This window comes from Chiloscyllium plagiosum, chromosome 37, assembly GCF_004010195.1.
Source record: "Chiloscyllium plagiosum isolate BGI_BamShark_2017 chromosome 37, ASM401019v2, whole genome shotgun sequence".
NCBI lineage: Eukaryota > Metazoa > Chordata > Chondrichthyes > Orectolobiformes > Hemiscylliidae > Chiloscyllium > Chiloscyllium plagiosum.
Window position 1 is genome coordinate 6,077,597 of NC_057746.1, and position 18,883 is coordinate 6,096,479.

General features: G+C 44.7%; 2 protein-coding genes across 8 annotated transcripts in view; one reads left to right on the forward strand and one right to left on the reverse strand.

Annotated features, from left to right (window-relative positions):
- LOC122541612 (zinc finger protein 501-like) overlaps positions 1-13,876 on the reverse strand; it is a 52,200-nt gene extending 38,324 nt beyond the window's left edge. For 2 of the 7 annotated variants that reach the window (XM_043678501.1, XM_043678500.1), the window contains exons 1-3: positions 13,363-13,875; positions 8,329-9,270; positions 8,071-8,176 (exon numbers count right to left, since the gene is read on the reverse strand). In XM_043678501.1, the coding sequence (XP_043534436.1) occupies positions 8,071-8,176; positions 8,329-9,230 (1,008 nt within the window). In that variant the 5' untranslated portion in view covers positions 9,231-9,270; positions 13,363-13,875. Of the gene's footprint in view, positions 1-1,159; positions 4,568-6,224; positions 7,844-8,070; positions 8,177-8,328; positions 9,271-13,362 lie in introns of those variants that run through there. The other 5 variants (XR_006309623.1, XM_043678499.1, XM_043678498.1 and 2 more) reach the window with 5 other exon arrangements.
- A 975-nt stretch (positions 13,877-14,851) lies between these two features.
- Positions 14,852-18,455, forward strand: LOC122541156 (putative nuclease HARBI1). Its single transcript, XM_043677767.1, has one exon. It carries the CDS (start codon positions 15,311-15,313, stop codon positions 16,520-16,522), a length of 1,212 nt encoding a protein of 403 aa, XP_043533702.1. The 5' UTR covers positions 14,852-15,310; the 3' UTR covers positions 16,523-18,455.
- The last annotated feature ends 428 nt before the right edge of the window (positions 18,456-18,883 follow it).

Consider the following 18,883-nt stretch of genomic DNA (forward strand, 5'->3'; position numbering starts at 1 on the left):
TCAGAACTTCATCCTTTTCCCTTCCTATGTCATTAGACAAATGTACACAATGACCTCCTGCTGGTCCCTCTCAGCTTTGAGAACATTCTGCACCTGGAGATATCCTTGATCCTGGCACCAGAGAGAAACCATACCATTCTGATTTTTTGCTGCTGGCTGCAGAAACATCTGCCTGTGCCTCTGATTAGAGAGTCCTCTATCACAATTGATCGCTTGGAACCCGATGTACCTCTCATTACTTTAGAGCCAGTCTTGATATAGAAACCTGGCTGTTTGTGCTACATTCCCCTGAGACTCCAACACCCCCTACATTTTCCAATACAGCATAGTCGTTTGAGATGGGGATAGCCACTGCACTACCTGCTTACTTCTCCTACCTTTCCTGGAGTTACCCATCAACCTAACTGGATCTGCGGTTTTTCTCCCTTCCCATAACTGTCATCCATCACACCCCATAGTTCTTGTAAATTCCTCACTGCCTCTAACTGCTGCTCCAACTGTTCCATGTGATCCGGCAGGATTCACAAACAAACACACTTCTGGCAGACAGACTGATGGCCGTAAGTAATCCATATAGAAACATGTCTTAGAGTGAAGAACGAAGCAGAGACTCTATGAATCATGGATAAGAAAAGCTCACTTTTGTGGGACAAGGTGAGTTGCAATGCTTGGACAGTACTGAGCAACCATTCACCATGCCCATAATATTAACAAAGCAGTAACCACCTACATTCATATAACACCTGTAAATCAGTAAGATGCCTCAGGTAGTTAACTGGAGCATCATGAAACAAAAACACTGATACCCAATCACGTAAGGAGATATTAAGTCAGATAACTAAAAGCACACTAGTTATGAAGACCAACAGTTAACTGACACACTTTGTTAAATTTAAACTAGGCAGTTTGACTCTTTGTTTGTAAAGGCATTGCCAAGAAATTAACCAGAGAATTTGTGTCACCAATTCTGTTGCGTTGAAGCAGGGCTGCAGTCTGTGTACACACTCCTGTTGTGTGTGTGAATACATGCAACTGTACATGTACTTTTAAAAACACGCACATGCACCGCCATTGTGTTAGGCCTGTGTTATCCCAACTGGGATACTGTGATGGAAATCAAGCTGTGAATTCCTGGAGCTGTCCCAGAAGTTAAATATTTGAAAAGTTACACAGGATTCCCCAATGTATTTGTCTTTTATACCATGGTTGACAGAAAGCACAGACCAGGTTTCTGCATGTAACAAGAATTAGAATTTATTACAAATAAATAGAATCTATCTGCAGATACTGCATTATGAATTGTCAACAAATAACTAATATTGTTAAAATTCTATCCCTTTTCTCCAGTAACTCTCCTACACACACCCACCCCAAAAAAAAGGTTATGGTTGGAGGTAAAGATGGCAAAAACAGTTCAATGGCCCCTATCCCCAGAGTTCACTGTATTGATCCTCTCAGTTTGTTAGGACACTGTTCCTTGAACTACATTCTCCAGGGTTTTTCACTCACTAACACAGGGCAGCTGGTTCAAAACTTGAAAGGTCTCTTACTTACTTAAAGGGTACACAGTGAAAGTCTTTTTCTTCGGATGATGTCAGCTTGTACAAGGGGAGGTAACTACAAATTAAAGGGTAATAGATTTAAGACAGATGTCAGAGGCAGGTTCTTTACTCAGAGAGTGGTAAGGGCGTGGAATGCCCTGCCTGCCAATGTAGTTAACCCCGCCACATTCGGGAAACATAAACAATCCTTGGATAAGCACTTGGATGATGATCGGATAGTGTAGGGGGATGGGCTTAGATTAGTTCACAGGTCGGCACAAGATTGAGTGCCGAAGGATCTGTTCTGCACTGTATTCTTCTAGGCTCTAAATCTACAGTTTGAAGCAACTGACAAGAGAAAAATAAATTGATTCTCTTTAACCGGCTTGAAATGGTCTTTCCCACAGAGTAAAGAGATAGTGTCTTTCTTTAACAGAGATCTAATGGCTTTTCCCAAAATGCACACACCCATCGTCTGTTCAGCTCCCTGGGAGCCAATCACATAGTTGTTGGCAGGCAGAAGGTCATTGCCATGGGACTAGCCCAGAGACCAATCAGCTATTTGTTGTCGACTAAATCTCCATTTGTACACAGCCCCCAGTTGATCAGTAACTGGAATTCTCCCACTGAACGAGCAAACATTGAGTCAGCGACACTTACAATTTGAGAGTCAAGTTATTTGCTCTTAAAAAATGCTGTCGCCCTTCCACAATCCTTGGATTTTAAACCAGCCCCTTTCCCATTTCAATACACAATCAAAAATACAAAAAAAAAGTCTTTAAATTTGTTTTACTATCAATGTAGGTCAGTGAGCACATGGATAAGGGAAAACAGAACTTGTTGCAATACAGGGATATTAAGAGTGAATGTCCCTTAAGTAAAGAAGAATTAGAGGATTATTTTAAAAAGAGATTAACAAACCTAAATTAAAAGAATAATTTAAGGGGTTTTGCTAAATATATAAGCCAAGGTGAGGGATCCTTAGGTGGTGCTCTGACGGGCCCAGTGACGGTGGAAGACATGGATCTAGCCGTAAAGGCAATGGACGTGAAAACCGCTGCTGGGCCTGATAGGGTAACGCTGAGGGAAATAATTAAAGTATTGAATAAGGATAATTCATTACTTCCTAGACTATACACCATTTGGATAAAAACTGGTAAAATTCCAGATCAGTTAAAAATAAGTAGAACGGTCTTGATCCCCAAAGTGAGCAACGAAGAAGAGTTAAAAGATATAAATAATTGGAGGCTGATTACGATAGGGCCAATTATGCTCAGGATTTTTACTAAAATTTTTACTAAAAGCGAATAGGTTAAGTAAAGCGATAAATCTGAATAAACGGCAGAAAGGATTTATGACCGGTGTAGCAGGATGTGAAGAGAATATAAAAATCCTGGAAAACATTATGAACGGTGCTAAAAAAAACAAAAGAAATTTAGCAGTAATTTTTGTAGACTTAGCAAAAGCTTTTGACACAGTAGGTCATAAACTAATAATAGCATTGAAAAGACTCCAGCTCACGTCAATATTTATTAAATTAATTACAAATCTATATGAGAACAATTTTACTCAGGTGGAAGGTTTTAAATGTAAAACCGGAAACATTGAGAATTTAAGAGGTGTAAAGCAAGGTGATGCATTGTCACCGATTCTTTTCAATATTGTAATGGACCCATTAATTAGTACCATCGAGGAGAAGCGAAAGGGTATATTTTTAGGATTAGATGGGAATAGCTGTCACTGCGTAACGTTAGCGTTCGCAGATGATATAGCTCTAATTAGTCAATCTTATGAGGATATGGTTTACAGTCTAAAATTGGTCAAAAAGTTTTGTAATAATACAGGAATGGAAGTGAATATTAAGAAAACTAAAGGATTTTACTTTACTTGTAGGAGCAAGACATTTGTATTCAACGATAAAACAAATTGGAAGTTAAATGAGGGGATTATACAGTTCATTGAACCTGGAAACACGGATAAATATTTGGGAGCTAAAATAGATCAGTGGATAGGAGGAAGTAAAGCAGATTGAGAGATCCAATTGGATGTATGGATAGGGAACTTAAAAAGATCTCCCCTAAAACCGGTGCAAAAAATAGAACTTTTAAAAACATATTTTATTCCTAGGCTATATTATTATCCAGTTTTATCAGAGGTTTCTATTAATTATCTTAACAAACTAGACAATATTATTAAAAGCGCGGCGAAAGAGATTTTACACCTTCCGCAATCCATCACTGATGGAGTGCTTTATGCTAAATCCTGTGATGGTGGCCTGGCATTAAATAGACTGTCAACATTCATCCCTATTTCAATTATGCGGAAATATGGAATGCTACATAAATCCGACGACAAAATATTACACGTTTCATTTCGGTTTGAGGGTGATAGTGTGGCGGAGAGAATGCACAAACTGAGCAAATTAAGGGTTATGGAAAAGATTTGGAATCCAAACATTAATCGATAATCGGATGAAGCAGATACCATCATAGAAGATAGTGAAGACGGGAGGGAGGAGTTTGCGAGTACCAACTATGCGAACTGGAGATCGATGGAGGTACAGCGATGGATGGCCCTCCCCTGTCAAGGGGCAGATGTCCACTACTATAAGAATGATAGTGTATCAAATAACTGGTTGACAAAATTACATTTTATGAAGACGGCAAAAGTTATTAATTTGACTTTATTACGAACAAATTTATTTCCAACGCAGGCGTCTTTGTCTTATGGCAGGCCCTTTAATAGTAAGAATTGCAGAAGATGTGATGACATTTCGGAAACTTTCGCGCATATTTCTGGATGGTGCCCATATGTCAAGAAAATGAGAGTTAAAAGGCACAATAGGTTAGCAGAAGAACTAGTTTGGTACATTAGGAAAAAAGGGTGGATAACATACATAGAGCCTCGAATTAAAGATGTATCCGGAAAACTCTGAATTGCGGATCTAATCTTTGAGAAGGAACAGCAAATCGTGGTGGTGGACGTGACAGTCAGAACGGACCTTCAGATAAACTCCCTCGAATCGGCTTGGGAGGAAAAGATAAAGAAATATCAACATTTAGGTAAAGAGATACTGGTCCTCGTCGGTGGAGGAAAGATATCTTTTAATGGGTTTGTGATAGGAGCTCGAGGGAAGTGGTTTGAGAAGAATTCGGAGTTGATGAAAGCCCTCGGGATTGTGAAATTTAAAACATTTTCACAGAATATCACAAACCTAACTTTATCTTTGACCCTTGAACTTTTACGGATTTTTATGGACTCTTAATATCTCTGATCGATGCATCTTTTAAATAGTTTAAATAACATTATTTTAAATATTTTATATATTTTAATAGTTTTAACAGTATTTTAAATAGTTTTAAATAGTTTGATTTTAATTTAGACTTAAATTTTAAGATTTTATTAATAAAAGTGTATTGTTTTAGATCACACAGGTTAATTGGTGGTGGGTAATTTTAGGTGGTAAGAATTAAAGTGCACGCTACACACAACAAGGGATGAGTGGTAACTAAGTCCAACGGTTGATAACCTTAGCTCATCCCTCGCCTCGCTGAAACTGCTTCACAATGTCTTCTTAACTTTTTTATTTTTCTTTTACCGTCCCCTTCAGATCTTCCGGCTGTGGTTTCGCTGGATAGGGGTATTTCATTCGTCGACGAGCGACGTTAAAATCTCGAAAAGGACACGATCCATCGCGTATGATGAGTGCATCAAATAGCCAAATGCCTGGTCATCTAATTAGTGATGCGCATGAATGGATGAACGAGATTCCCACTGTCCCTACCTACTATCTAGCGAAACCACAGCCAAGGGAACGGGCTTGGTAGAATTAGCGGGGAAAGAAGACCCTGTTGAGCTTGACTCTAGTCTGGCACTGTGAAGAGACATGAGAGGTGTAGAATAAGTGGGAGGTTTCGGCCACCGGTGAAATACCACTACTCTTATCGTTTTTTCACTTACCCGGTGTGGCGGGGAGGCGAGCCCTGAGGGGCTCTCGCTTCTGGTCGGAAGCCCGGGCGCGACCCGCTCCGGGGACAGTAGCAGGTGGGGAGTTTGACTGGGGCGGTACACCTGTCACACCGCAACGCAGGTGTCCTAAGGCAAACTCAGGGAGGACAGAAACCTCCCATGGAGTAGAAGGGCAAAAGCTCGCTTGATCTTGATTTTCAGTACGAGTACAGACCGTGAAAGCGGGGCCTCACGATCCTTCTGACCTTTTGGGTTTTAAGCAGGAGGTGTCAGAATCTTGCACGGCTTTGGAGTTTGTTGAGAGTAGAATTGGAGAGGTTAGTCAGGAGAATGTAGAAAAACTAGGCAAAAGTGAGGACTGCAGATGCTGGAAACCAGAGTTTAGATCACAGTGGTACTGGAAAAGCAAAGCAGGTCAGGCAGCATCCGAGGAGCAGGAAAATCGACGTTTTGGGCAAAAGCCCTTCATCAGGAATAGACTCCAGTTCAAACCCTCCAATCCCTGCAACATCTTTGTAAATATTTTCTGAAAACTTTCAAATTTAACAACACCCATACTATAGAAGGGTGATCAGAATTGTACAGTGTTCTACAAGTGGACTCACCAATGTCCTGTATATAACATTGCAGCTTAAAAATGTGTTGCTGGAAAAGCGCAGCAGGTCAGGCAGCATCAAAGGAGAAGGAGAATCGACGTTTCGGGCATAAGCCCTTCTTCAGGAATGAGGAAGGTGTGCCAAGTAGGCTAAGATAAAAGGTAGGGAGGAGGGACTTGGGGGAGGGGCAGCTCCTATCCAAAATGGAAAAGTTGATGAAAACTCAAAAACAATACAAACTAAGGGCTGAGGCATGTATGTTCACATGGTGAGCCAAGGGGAATAGAGGGAACTAGAGATGTTCTCAATTGCTGCAACAATAGAAGCACCAGCTGCTCTGGCAGTGATGAATGAAGAGGTAGGGTGGGTGCTGTTTGCTCTGAACTTTTAACATGACCAGGCAGGTTAAACACGGAAAGATGTTTCCTACGACTGCAGAGTCCAGGACCAGGGCTCAAGGTCTAAAGATAAGGATCGGCCATTTAGGACTGAGATGAGGAGACCTTTCTTCACTCAGAAAATGGTGAGGCTGTGGGATTCTCTGTCAGAGAAAGCTGCGGAGGCCAAAACATTGAATGTTTTCAAGAAAGGGTTAGATATAGTTCTTTGGGCTAAAGGGATCAAATGGTATTGGGAAAAAAATGAGCTGGATGATCAGCCCTGATCATTTGAACAGAGAGGCAGGCCCAAAGGGTTGAATAGCCTATTCCCGTTCTGTTTTACTTTTTCTAAAAAAGAACTGAAGTCATTTTCACCTCCTTGAATACTCATTAAACAACTTTAACATTTTAACATTGTTTCTGTTAGAAAATCAATTTTTTGGTCCATTGCTAAAATCAATCAAACCACTCTTCCACATAACAGGGTGAAGGTAGTGAGCTTTGTCAAGTGAAACCACAAGATTAGAAAACTGTAACAACATCAATGAGGAGAACAGCATCAACAAAGGTGTGGTGTGCACCATTTAGTGAATTAGCAGCTGGATGAGTCAAGGTCGATGGCTAGAGAGTTTCAGAGTGCAGAGGGTATTTCAGGGAGAAACCTAGTGTAATACTTAGTTGGTGGAAGGGTTGGCGTTCATTGTACAGACCAAGAATTTCAAACGCAAATGTAAGAGTTGGCGAACAGTCAAAGCAATGATTACACACAACAGCACCACGAATTGAGCAAAAGTGTAAATGAACACGCTCAGTCGATTAGACAGAGAACATCAGTCCTCAACCATGACATTCACATCCTTGACAGCATCAGCGTGGCAAAGCTCTCATTTGCAAGCAACAGTACATTCGGGGAAGGTGTAAGCAGAAGCTGTCATATATTTTGAGGAGTAAAGCCTGGGACGGGGCAGGACAGCAGGAAGGATGTGAAAGCATTGACAAATTGGGAATATCCAAATGGGCAGTGACAGAAATGGGAGGTGGGGAATGCGAGACGAACTCGCATCTTGAGTGATAGACAAACACATGCATGAACCAATTGGGAAATATTTAGTGAACAGATGTCAGTTACAGGTTGTTATCTAAGTGCTAGGATTGCGGGAAGAGATAGAGGAACACAAAAATTAGGAATTCTAACAGTTTAAATGCTTCCTAAGAAAGAATACTGACTGAACAGTTGTTGGTCACTCAGCATTCACATGGATGTGAGTCAGTAGAACCAGCTTGCATGTTCCTCTGTGAATCAGAATTGCAACTTTATAGTTGAGCTGCTGTGGAGTGGAGGCTTCAACTTTTTTTTCTAAAAATAAGAAATTTGGATGAATGCCTGAGACAGAACAGGAGGCAGGGCTATCGTGGCGTGATCAGGCTCATGCCAATCACACTCTCACACACACACACACACACACACACACACACACACACACACCCTTCATCGAGGTGCGGCATCAAAGGATATTTTGATCAATTGTCCCATTGCTCACTTGAAGATCTTGAATGCTAGCTTCCCCCTCCAACAGTACTCACCTTGGCATCTGAACTTAACCATGAGAAGCAATGGGGCAGCAGGCTCAAGACTCTGAGATAGGGAAGCAACTGACCCTGTGATTTTACCACCACAGTTTTGTAATGGCTGTGGAAACAAGGGAGACCAGAGTCAAAACACCGAAGCATCAAAGCAGCTCGCTGTGTCGGCAGAAAATGCACAGACTGCAAGGTGGAATTTAATCTAGCACGTTCGATTCTGTGATGTCGGTGTGCTTCGTTTGATGTTGCAGCAGGTACCTGAAACTTTTAAATCTCTTCTTGCAGACACTGCATTTGAAAGCCTTCTCCCCTGTGTGGATCTGCTGATGCTGTGTCAGGTTACTGGAAGTATAAAACCTCTTGTCGCACAGCGAGCATTCAAATGGTTTCTCGCCAGTGTGGATTTTCACATGCTTGTTCAAGTTGCTTGATGTGTGAAACCTCTTGCCGCACACTGAGCACTCAAACCTCTTCTCTGCTGTATGGGTGCGCTGGTGCTCAATGAGGTAGCCCGACCGGTAAAAGCGTTTCTGGCACACCACGCACTCGAACGGCTTCTCGCCGGTGTGAATCTTCTGATGCTGAGTCAGGAGGCTGGAGGTGTAGAATCGCTTTGCGCACACACTGCACTCGAAGGGCCTCTCCGCAGCGTGGGCCTGCCTGTGCTGGATGAGGTTGCTCGACGTGTGGAAACGCTTGCCACAAACAGCGCAGCCAAACGGCTTCTCCCCCGTGTGAATACGCCGGTGTTTGCTCAGGTCACAGGAGCGGGAAAAGCGCTTGCTGCAGATCGCACATTCATGCGGCTTCTCACCAGTGTGGACTTTGTGGTGCTGTACGAGGTTGCTGGACGTGTGGAAGCGCTTTGTGCACACCGAGCACTCAAAGGGTTTCTCACCCGTGTGAAATCGCTGGTGCTTGGTGACCTCGCTGGATGTATAGAAGCGCATCCGGCACATGGCACACTCGAAGGGCTTGTCTCCGGTGTGAACACGGAGGTGTGTGTCCAGCAGGCTGGGCCAACGGAAACCCTTCCCGCACAGTTTGCAGCGCAGATCCTCCAGTCCCCCACCTCCAGGTGCCAATGGTTTGCATCTAATCTGCCGCTGAGATCCCTGTCCGTTGTTCTTGAGTGTTCGGCTTTCAGCTTGAAGTTCCATGTCGATCCTTCAATCCAAACTGCACGCGTACACACAGTGTCTAATCAGAGAAGGAAAAAAGAAGTGATCAAACTCCTGGCTGTTTGTGGACATCAGGGTAAAGGTTAGTCAGTGAACAAGAGCTACAGAAATCACAGGAAACACTGCAACAGGCCCAGTAATCACCCAGGTCATAAACATCTTTCTATTAAACTGTCTGCTTACTGTTTTACAGAGCAGACTCCTCTTGGTGCAGGTCCCATGAATCAATACCTCTACATAGCTCATGAATCACCATCTCTGTTACGATACTGAGAATTGGCATCTTTGTAAAGATCTTGTAAATCACTGTCACTGTACAGTATAGATTCTGTGAGCCTCCAGCATGCTGGTTCAGTGGTTAGCACTGCAGCCTCAGGGACCGAGATCCGATTCCAGCCTTGTGTAATTCTCTGTGTGAAGTTTGCCCATTGGGTACTGCAGATGCTGGAGATCACAGTCAAGATCAGAGTGGTGCTGGAAAAACACAGCAGGTCAGGCAGCATCCGAGAAGCAGGAAAATCGATGTTTTGGGCAAAAGCCCTTCATCGGGAATCACCAGAATGCTGCCTGGATTAGAGGATATGAACTATAATGAAAAGCTGGACAAACTCAGACTGTTTTCTCTGGGGTGGCAGATGCTGAGGGGAGAAGCCTACAAAATTGAGATGGGGTGGACAGAAAGAATATTTTGCCCAAAGTTGAAATGTCTAAAACTAAGAGGAATTTAAGGGAAAAGGGAAAGTTCAAAGGAGGTGTGGGGGAAAGTGTTTTTTAAAATAGTGGCAGGAATGTGGGACGTACTGCCAGGGATGGTACTGGAGGAAAATATGATTGGGGTGTTTAAGAAACCTTTAAATAAGCACAAAAATAAGCAAGGAATGGAGGGGTATGGACCAAGGCTAGGCAGAAGGAATTAGTTTAGTTTGGTGTCATGATTGGCACAACATCCTGGGCCGAAAGGCTCATTCCTGTGCATAGAGTTGTATGTTCTAACTGGGCCAAGAAATGGCAAATGGGCTTTAATTCAGATAAATGCATGGTGTTGCATGTTGGTAATGCAAACCAGGGTAGGACTCACACAGTCAATAGGAGGACCCTTAGGTACTATTGTAGACCAGAGATATTGGGGTACAGGATCAAAGCTCCTTGAAAATGGAGTCACAGGCAGACAGGGTAATGAAGACAGCTTTTGGCATTATCAGCCAGAGCAATGAACATAGGAGATAGGACATCTTGTTTGTAGCTGTACAAGACATTGGCAAGGCTACATTAGAAGAAGGGCTCATGCCCGAAACGTCAATTCTCCTGCTCCTTGAATGCTGCCTGACCTGCTGCGCTTTTCCAGCAACACATTTTCAGCTCTGATCTCCAGCATCTGCAGTCCTCACTTTCGCCTCGAAGGCTACATTAGAGTACTGCATGCGGTTCTGGTCACACTATGGTAAAAGGATATTACTAAACTAGAAAGAGTGCAAAACAGATTTACTGGGACACTACCTGAACTGGAAGGATAGGCTGGGACATTTCTCCCTGCAGCACAGGAGACTGAGGGCTGACCTTACAGAAGTCTGAAATCATGCGAGGTGTAGATAATGTAGATAGTTAACAGCTTTTCCCCCCATGGTAAGGGAGTCTAAAACAAGACAGCAAAGGTCTAAGGTGAGAGCAGAGAGATACAAACTGGTCCAGAGGGTAGTGAATGTCTGGAACAGGCTGCCAGAGGTAGTGGTGGAGGCAAGTATATGTTTATCATTTACAAAATTGGACAGGTACATGGGTGGGATAGGTATAGAAAGATAGAGACCAAACTCAGGTAAGTGGGACTAATTTAATTGTGAAAACTGTCTGCATGGACAAGTTGGGCTGCAGGGCCTGTTTCCATGCTGTATAGGTACCATAGCTCTGTGCAGGCAAGGTTGTGTGTCTCAAACTTGATTGAGGTTTTTTTTAAGGAAGTGACCAAGATAATTGTTGGATATTGTCTATATGGATTTGCTACAGTCCATGAAAAGTGAAGTTACATGGAATCGACTAGTGATCGCATAAGATGGATACAGAGCAGGTTCAATCCGAGAGGACAGTAGTGGTGGAAAGGTGTTTTTCTGTCTCTACATTTGTGACCAGCGGTGTTCTGCACAGATTGGTGATGGGACCCTTGTTTGTAATATATATGATTGAAGGGGAATGCAGGTGACCTGATTAACAAATTTGTGGATGACACAAAGATTGGGGGACCTACAGACAGCAAGAACAATTGCCTGGGGAATCAGCAAGATATAGAAACGCTGGAGACGTGGACTTGGAGAAATGGTGGATGAACTTTAATCTGGAAAAATGTGAGTGATACATTTTGGAAGATCTAATGCAGGAGCAAAGTATACAGTAAAATCAAAGAACCCTTACTAGCGTCAACATAGAGGGATCGAGGTGTACAGGTCCATATTCGCAGGGGTCGTTCCCTCCGAGATACCAATGTGGTACCACGTACACCACAAACTTTCTTTTCAGCACTAAACTTTGACATGACACTTTATCTCAGTACAGTACAAACAGTAATGTGGGGAGTTCTGATTACCCTGCTATAGGAAGAAATTATTAAATTGTCCAAAAAAATTACAAGGGTGTTGCTGAGACTGGAAGGTTGACTTAGAAAGATAGGTTAGATAGGTTGAGAATTTTTTCACGGAGCGAATGAAGTTCGCTTGTGCTGTACGGTGGCTCAGTAGTTAACACTGCTGTCTCACAACGCCAGGGACCCGGGTTCAAACCCAGCCTCAGGCAACTGTCTGTGTGGAGTTTGCACATTCTCCCCATGTCTGTGTGGGTGTTTCCCAGGTGCTCCATTTCTTCCCACAATTCAAAGACGTGCAGGTCAGGTGAATTGACCATGCTAAATTGCCACAGTGTTAGGTGCTTTCGTCAAAGGGAAGTGGGTCTGGCCAGGTTACTCTTCAGAGGATCAGTGTGGACTTGTTGGGCCAAATAGCCTGTTTCCACACTGTAGGGAATCTAATCTAAGTTGATACAGATTTATAAAGTAATAAGTCATTGAAAAGGTGAGTAGCAAAACTAACTGAAATATTTTTAAGATGAGAGGAAAAAGATTTGAAAGGAACTTGAGGGGTAACTTTTTCACATGTGGAACCAACTGCCACAGAAAGTGGTAGCTGCAGGTACAGTTAGAATATATAAAAGACATTTGGACAGGTACAAGAATAGGTATGGTTTAAGAGAGATCTGGGATGAAAGCAGGTAAGTGGGTCGTTTAGTTTGGGAAACTTGGTTGGCATGGACGAGTTGGACCGAAGGGTCTGTTTCCAAACTGTCTCTAAATATCTCCAATAAATTGGAGAATCTTGATTTCCCTTTCCTTTAATAAAGCCTTAACAAATCTGACAAATCACCTTGAATTTATCAAAATGTCCTATGAAAGATCTTGTGAAAGTTGAAAGGATTCAGAAAAGATTTACAAGGATGTTGTCAGAGTTGGAGGATTTGAGCTGTAGGGAGAAGTTGAATAGGCTGGGGCTGTTTTCCCTGGAGAAACCCAGGGGTGACCTTGTAGAGGTTATAAAATCATGGGGCGCATGGATAGGATAAATAGACAAAGCATTTTTCTCTGAGGTGGGGGAGTCCAGAACGAGAGGGCACAGGTTTAGGGTGAGAGGGGAAAGATATAAAAGAGACCTAAGAGGCAACATTTTCACGCAGAGGGTGGTACGTGTATGGAATGAGCTGCCAGAGGAAGTGGTGGAGGCTGATACAACTGCAACATTTAAAAGGCATTTGGATGGGTATATGAATAGGAAGGGTTTGGAGGGATATGGGCCGGGTGCTGGCAGGTGGGACTAGATTGGGTTGGGATATCTGGCCGGCATGGACAATTTGGACCGAAGGGTCCGTTTCCGTGCTGTACATCTCTATGACTTCTCTAATACGTCTGGAATGTTTTCACCGTGGCGGCTGTTAAACTAACTGGCCTGGTAGTTCAGTGCTTTCTGACTCCTTCCCTTTTTGAATAAGGGAGTTATATTTGCGATCATCCAATCTAATGGGAGTGTACCCCGAATCGAGGGCGTGGCGGAAATTAAAACCAACACATCTCACTTACTTGTCACTCTGGGAAGGAGTCCATCAAGGTTTGGCATCCTGCAGGTCAAACAGTCCATTCAGCATCACTGGTAAGTGCGATCCTCCACAGTTCATGTCTCCCATTTTTATTTCCTGCTCAGGCGTTATTCTATCCTGCACAGTGAAGACGGATGCAAAATTCCTGTTCAATTCACCTGCCACCTCTTAAATTTGCCTTATCAATTCTCCAGACTCACTCTCTATCGGACTAACACATTTTGTCAACTTTTCTGGGTTTTTTTTTCAGACATACTGAGAGGGACTGTTATTGTCTGCCTTAATATTTCTGCACAGTTTTCTCGCTGACCCTAATTTTCTCTCCGAGTCATGATCCCCTGTATCTCCCTGAGCTCATCTCCAGGGGCTCTTGATCCCAGGGACCGCCCTTATCCCCACAGGGCTCCGCTCCTCCGGACTCACTGGGGAACGCGCGCCCTAGTAACGACCAGCAAGATGGCGCCAGCCGGCCCGGGGGAGCGGCCTGACCGTTAATGGGCGGAGCCTGGTCAGGGGCGTGACCTCAGGTGGAGGGGCGCGGTCACTCTACCACAAGTGGGCGGAATAGAGGGGGGCGGTGGGCGGGTCTTGGTGTTTCGTGGGCAGGTCGTGTCAAGGGGCGGGACCTGATCGCTCTCACCCCACCGCCTCTCTGTTTCTCCCCGTCTCTTTTTTTCTTCCCGCAGTGTGACCCACTCCCTTCCCCTTATCCTTCCCTGCCCCAATCTTTCTCTTCCTTACCCCCAAATCCGTACCTGCTACTTTCTCTGTTCGCCCCTCCTGGCTGTGTGTGTGTGTGTGTGTCTCTCTCTCTCCCCCCCTGTCCAAGGTACACGCACTGACAATGCTAAGACAATTGGCCGAAACACAACCGCAGCTTTGACAGTGCCCACACCAGTCAGTGTCGGAACCAATTAGAGACCCGCTTGCGTCTGGGTGCCCCAGCTGAAGGGGGTTAGAGGTCAGAGAAAGCCAGTGGTAAAGGGTCTTACTGAGAGGGGGAGGGCGGGGTCAGAATTTGGTGACGTCATAACGCCGCGCCACAAGACTGCGGCGGCGCTCGGAGAGAGGAAGAGTTAGCCCCGAGGCCAATGACCCCGCCCCCGAAATCTCACCACACGTCCTCCAATCGCAGAATAAAACCGGAAACAACTGCGGACGCTGGAACTCAGAAACAGAAATTGAAATTGCTGGAAAAGCTCAGTAGTAAGTGATGCTGCCACACCTGCTGAGCTTTTCCAGCAATTTCAATTTCTGTTTGAGTTCCAGCGTCCGCAGTTGTTTCCGGTTTTATTCTGCGATTGGAGGACGTGTGGTGAGATTTCGGGGGCGGGGTCATTGGCCTCGGGGCTAACTCTTCCTCTCTCCGAGCGCCGCCGCTGTCTTGTGGCGCGGCGTTATGACGTCACCACATTCTGACCCCGCCCTCCCCCTCTCAGTAAGACCCTTTACCACTGGCTTTCTCTGACCTCTAACCCCCTTCAGCTGGGGCACCCAGACGCAAGCGGGTCTCTAATTGGTTCCGACACTGACTGGTGTGGGCACTGTCAAAGCTGCGGTTGTGTTTCGGCCAATTGTCTTAGCATTGTCAGTGCGTCTACCTTGGACAGGGGGGGAGAGAGAGAGAGACACACACACACACACACAGCCAGGAGGGGCGAACAGAGAAAGTAGCAGGTACGGATTTGGGGGTAAGGAAGAGAAAGATTGGGGCAGGGAAGGATAAGGGGAAGGGAGTGGGTCACACTGCGGGAAGAAAAAAAGAGACGGGGAGAAACAGAGAGGCGGTGGGGTGAGAGCGATCGCGGACAGAGAGGGAGAAAGTGAGATATACACGGTAGGGCAGTGGGGGTGGCGAGAGAGAGAGAGAGACCAGGTAGAGAGGCGAAGAATAGAGAGAGAGAGAGCGACGGGGTCTGGGGACACCTCAGATGGGGGCTGTCTTGGGAACTTTAATCTGGTTGCACGAAGAGGAGGAGGAGGAGCTGCTGCAGCAGCAGGAGCTGGAGCGGAGACACCGGGAACAGCAGCAGCGACAATGCAAGCTGTCTGCACAGAGACGGGTGGCAGGTGACAGCCGGCGCTCTCAGGCCAAGGAAAGGACACGGCGGAGGCTGTACCCAGCCAACCGGGTGTACCGGCCCCGGGTCACGTTCCTGGAGCTGTCCGAAGAGGACTGCCTGAGGCGGCTGCGCTTCTCAAAGCAGGCGGTCAGCGATCTGTGCAGCCTCCTGCAGCAGGACCTGATGCCGGCCGGGCCTGGAGGTCATGCCCTGCCAGTAGCTGTGAAAGTGACCACTGCCCTGAACTTCTTCGCCTCTGGCTCCTTCCAGGGGGCTGCTGGTGACATCTCCCACATCAGCCAGTCGGCAGTACACAAATGCATCAAACAGGTCACCAATGCTCTGTTTGCCAGGGCCAATGACTACATCTGCTTTCCAATGGATGAAAGCAGTCAGGATGATAGGGCGTCAGGATTTTCTGCCCTTGCAGGCTTCCCCCGGGTACAAGGGATCATAGATTGCACTCACATTGCCATCAAGGCCCCGGACAATCAGCCAGCTGCCTTCAACAGGAGGGGCTACTACTCTATAAACGTGCAGATCGTTGCGGACCATTGCCACCGAATTATGCAGGTCTGCGCCCGGTTTCCTGGCAGCTGCCGCGATGCATTCATCCTACACCAGTCCACCATCCCCCCTCTCTTCAGCAGGTGCCAGAATGTGAAAGGCTGGCTGCTCGGTGACAGAGACTATCCTCTCTATACGTGGTTGATGACCCCACTCCCTTGCCCTAGCACACCCGCTGAGCTGCGGTATAACAAGAGTCATGCAAACACCAGGAGGGTCATCAGACGCACCATGGGACTCCTGAAGCAGCGCTTCCGCTGCCTGGACAGGTCTGGCGGTCCTCTGCAGTACAGCCCTCAGAGGGTCTCCCGCATTGTGGTCGTCTGCTGCATCCTGCACAATTTTGCTGTGCAGAGGGGGCTGCAGCTAGAGGAGGAAGTCCCTGAAAACATTTCCTCATCCGATGAGGAAGACCTGGATGATAGAGAGGAAGAAATGGATGAGGAAGAGACAAGCCAGCAGCTCACAGCCCACGACGTGAGGAATCAGTTTATCACCCAATGCTTCGGTTGATCCACTTGGTTCCCTCCTCACCCAAATTAATTGTTTGCAGAACCTCCCAGTTCCCATCCATTCATTTCCCAAGCTTGGAGCCCATGTTCAGATGTGCGCTGTGCAGACATTGCATCCTCAGTGTCTACTCTGAAGTTGGGCTGCAGAGACATTTGATAATACAAATCAGTGACTTATTTAATGGTGAATGCAATAAAAGCCTCTATGTTATTTCTCACCCATTTTGTTGCTGGGGCTGAGATTAGTCACTTGCAATAATCTGCAATATCATCGCTGAAGCTCCAGTCCACAGGACTCAGCAGTCACGTACAGTTACTGAGGAGTGCACTGAGTTCTAAGATTATTCTGCAACTGCTGTCCAAACTTTCATCTGAGCAGTCACTTTCAATATTGCTATGTCAGGGCATCATACCAGTTCCTTGCAGGATGTGGAGCTGTCCATGCTGTCATGGCATTTACTCCCTGCCAAGTTGTCTCCTTGACTACCTTTCCATTGTTAGTCCCTGCCCAACTTGTGTGAATTACTGCTTACAATCCATTATCCATTCAGAATAAAATGTTGGTTTGAAGCCAAATTCAGCTGACGTTCAATAAAGGCATGGCTGATCTGATTGTAACCTCAATTCTGAATTTCCACCTATCCCACTAACCTTTTACTGGCTTTGCTTAAACAGAATCTCTTAATTTCAGCCTTGAATATTCCGTATCTCTGTTCCTAATGAGGCAGAGTTTTCCAAGGAATCTCAAATTATTTGTCCTTAACTGTCTTAAATGGGTGACTTGTTATTTTTAAACAGTGACTGTCTTATTTTAGATTCTCCCCTGAGCAGAAACATTTTCTTTGCGCTCACCCTGTCAAGACCCCTCATGAACTTGTATGTTTCAAAGAAATTAGTCTATATCATTTGAAACTCCAGCAGATGCATTGCCTAACCTGTCCTATGTTTTCCTGCTGGACAACATGAGTATCTTGGGTATCAGTCTCGTAAATCTTCTCTGAATTGCTTCCAGGATATTTATGTTCTTCCTTAATAAGATGATCAGTAATGTGTAGAGTACAATATTTAAGTGAAACATAACCTTAATTTTGTTTGAATTTTCTCCACACAATAACATTCTATTAGTTTGTTTTTAAATTACTTGCCATACCAGCATGCTAACCTCATACAATTAATGTGCTAGGACACCCAGATCCCAGAATTCTGCAATCTCTCACTGTTATGATGCTGTTTCTTTTTAATCTGCCTGCAAAAATGTGCAATTTCACACTTTCTCATGTTAGACTCCATTTGTGAAATCTTTGCCTGTTATGTTGCCTTATCTATATGCTTAGTAGCCTCCATATGTTCTCTTCACAGCATACATTTCCGCTTACCTTTGTATTTGTCAACAAATTTAGCAACTGCACATTTTGGTTTGATCATCCAATTCAGGTATATAAATTATTAGAAGTCGAGGTCCCAGCACTGATCCCTTTGGTACACTCATTGTTACATCTTGCAAACCTGAAAAAATATCCATTTATTCCTATCCTATTTTCTATAAAGCTGCTAATCTTTCATCCATGCCAAAATCTGCCTTGAGTGATTATTTTCTGCTATAATCTTTGTGGCACCTTATCAAAGGCCTTCTGTAAAACTAACTATAGTACATCACTCTTTTATCCACAGCACATGTTACTGCTTCAATCTGTAATAAGTTGGGTGAACATAATCTCCCTGTCTCAAACCATGTTAATTCTGTCTGATTGACTTGATTTTATTTCAAGTGTCTTGATGCTGCATCTTTAGTAATAACTCCTTCGTATTCTTGTGATAGCTGTCATGGTGACTGGCCTTATTTTCCATCTCACTCTTTGAATAACTGAGTCATATTCATAGAGTCCTACAGCACGGAGACAGGTCCTTTGGCCCAAATTGGCCCATGCCAACAAAAGTGTCCATCCAGGCTAACTCCATTTCCTTGCACTTGGCCATATCCTTCTAATTCTGGATTAGTGGTGCTGGAAGAGCACAGCAGTTCAGGCAGCATCCAAGCAGCTTCGAAATCTGCCTGAACTGCTGTGCTCTTCCAGCACCACTAATCCAGAATCTGGTTTCCAGCATCTGCAGTCATTGCTTTTACCTCATATCCTTCTAAATCTTTCTTATCCACGTATTTGTCTAAATGCCTTTTAAATGTTGCTAATGTAACCACCTCAACCACTTCCACTGGTAGCTTATTCCATATACATACTAAACTCTGTGCAAAAACAGTTGTCCTTCTCGTCCCCTTGATTATTCTTTTCCCTCTAACCTTAACCTGATGCCCTCTAGTCTTCGACTCCTCATCCCTGGGGAAAAAAGACTGGGTGCATTCACT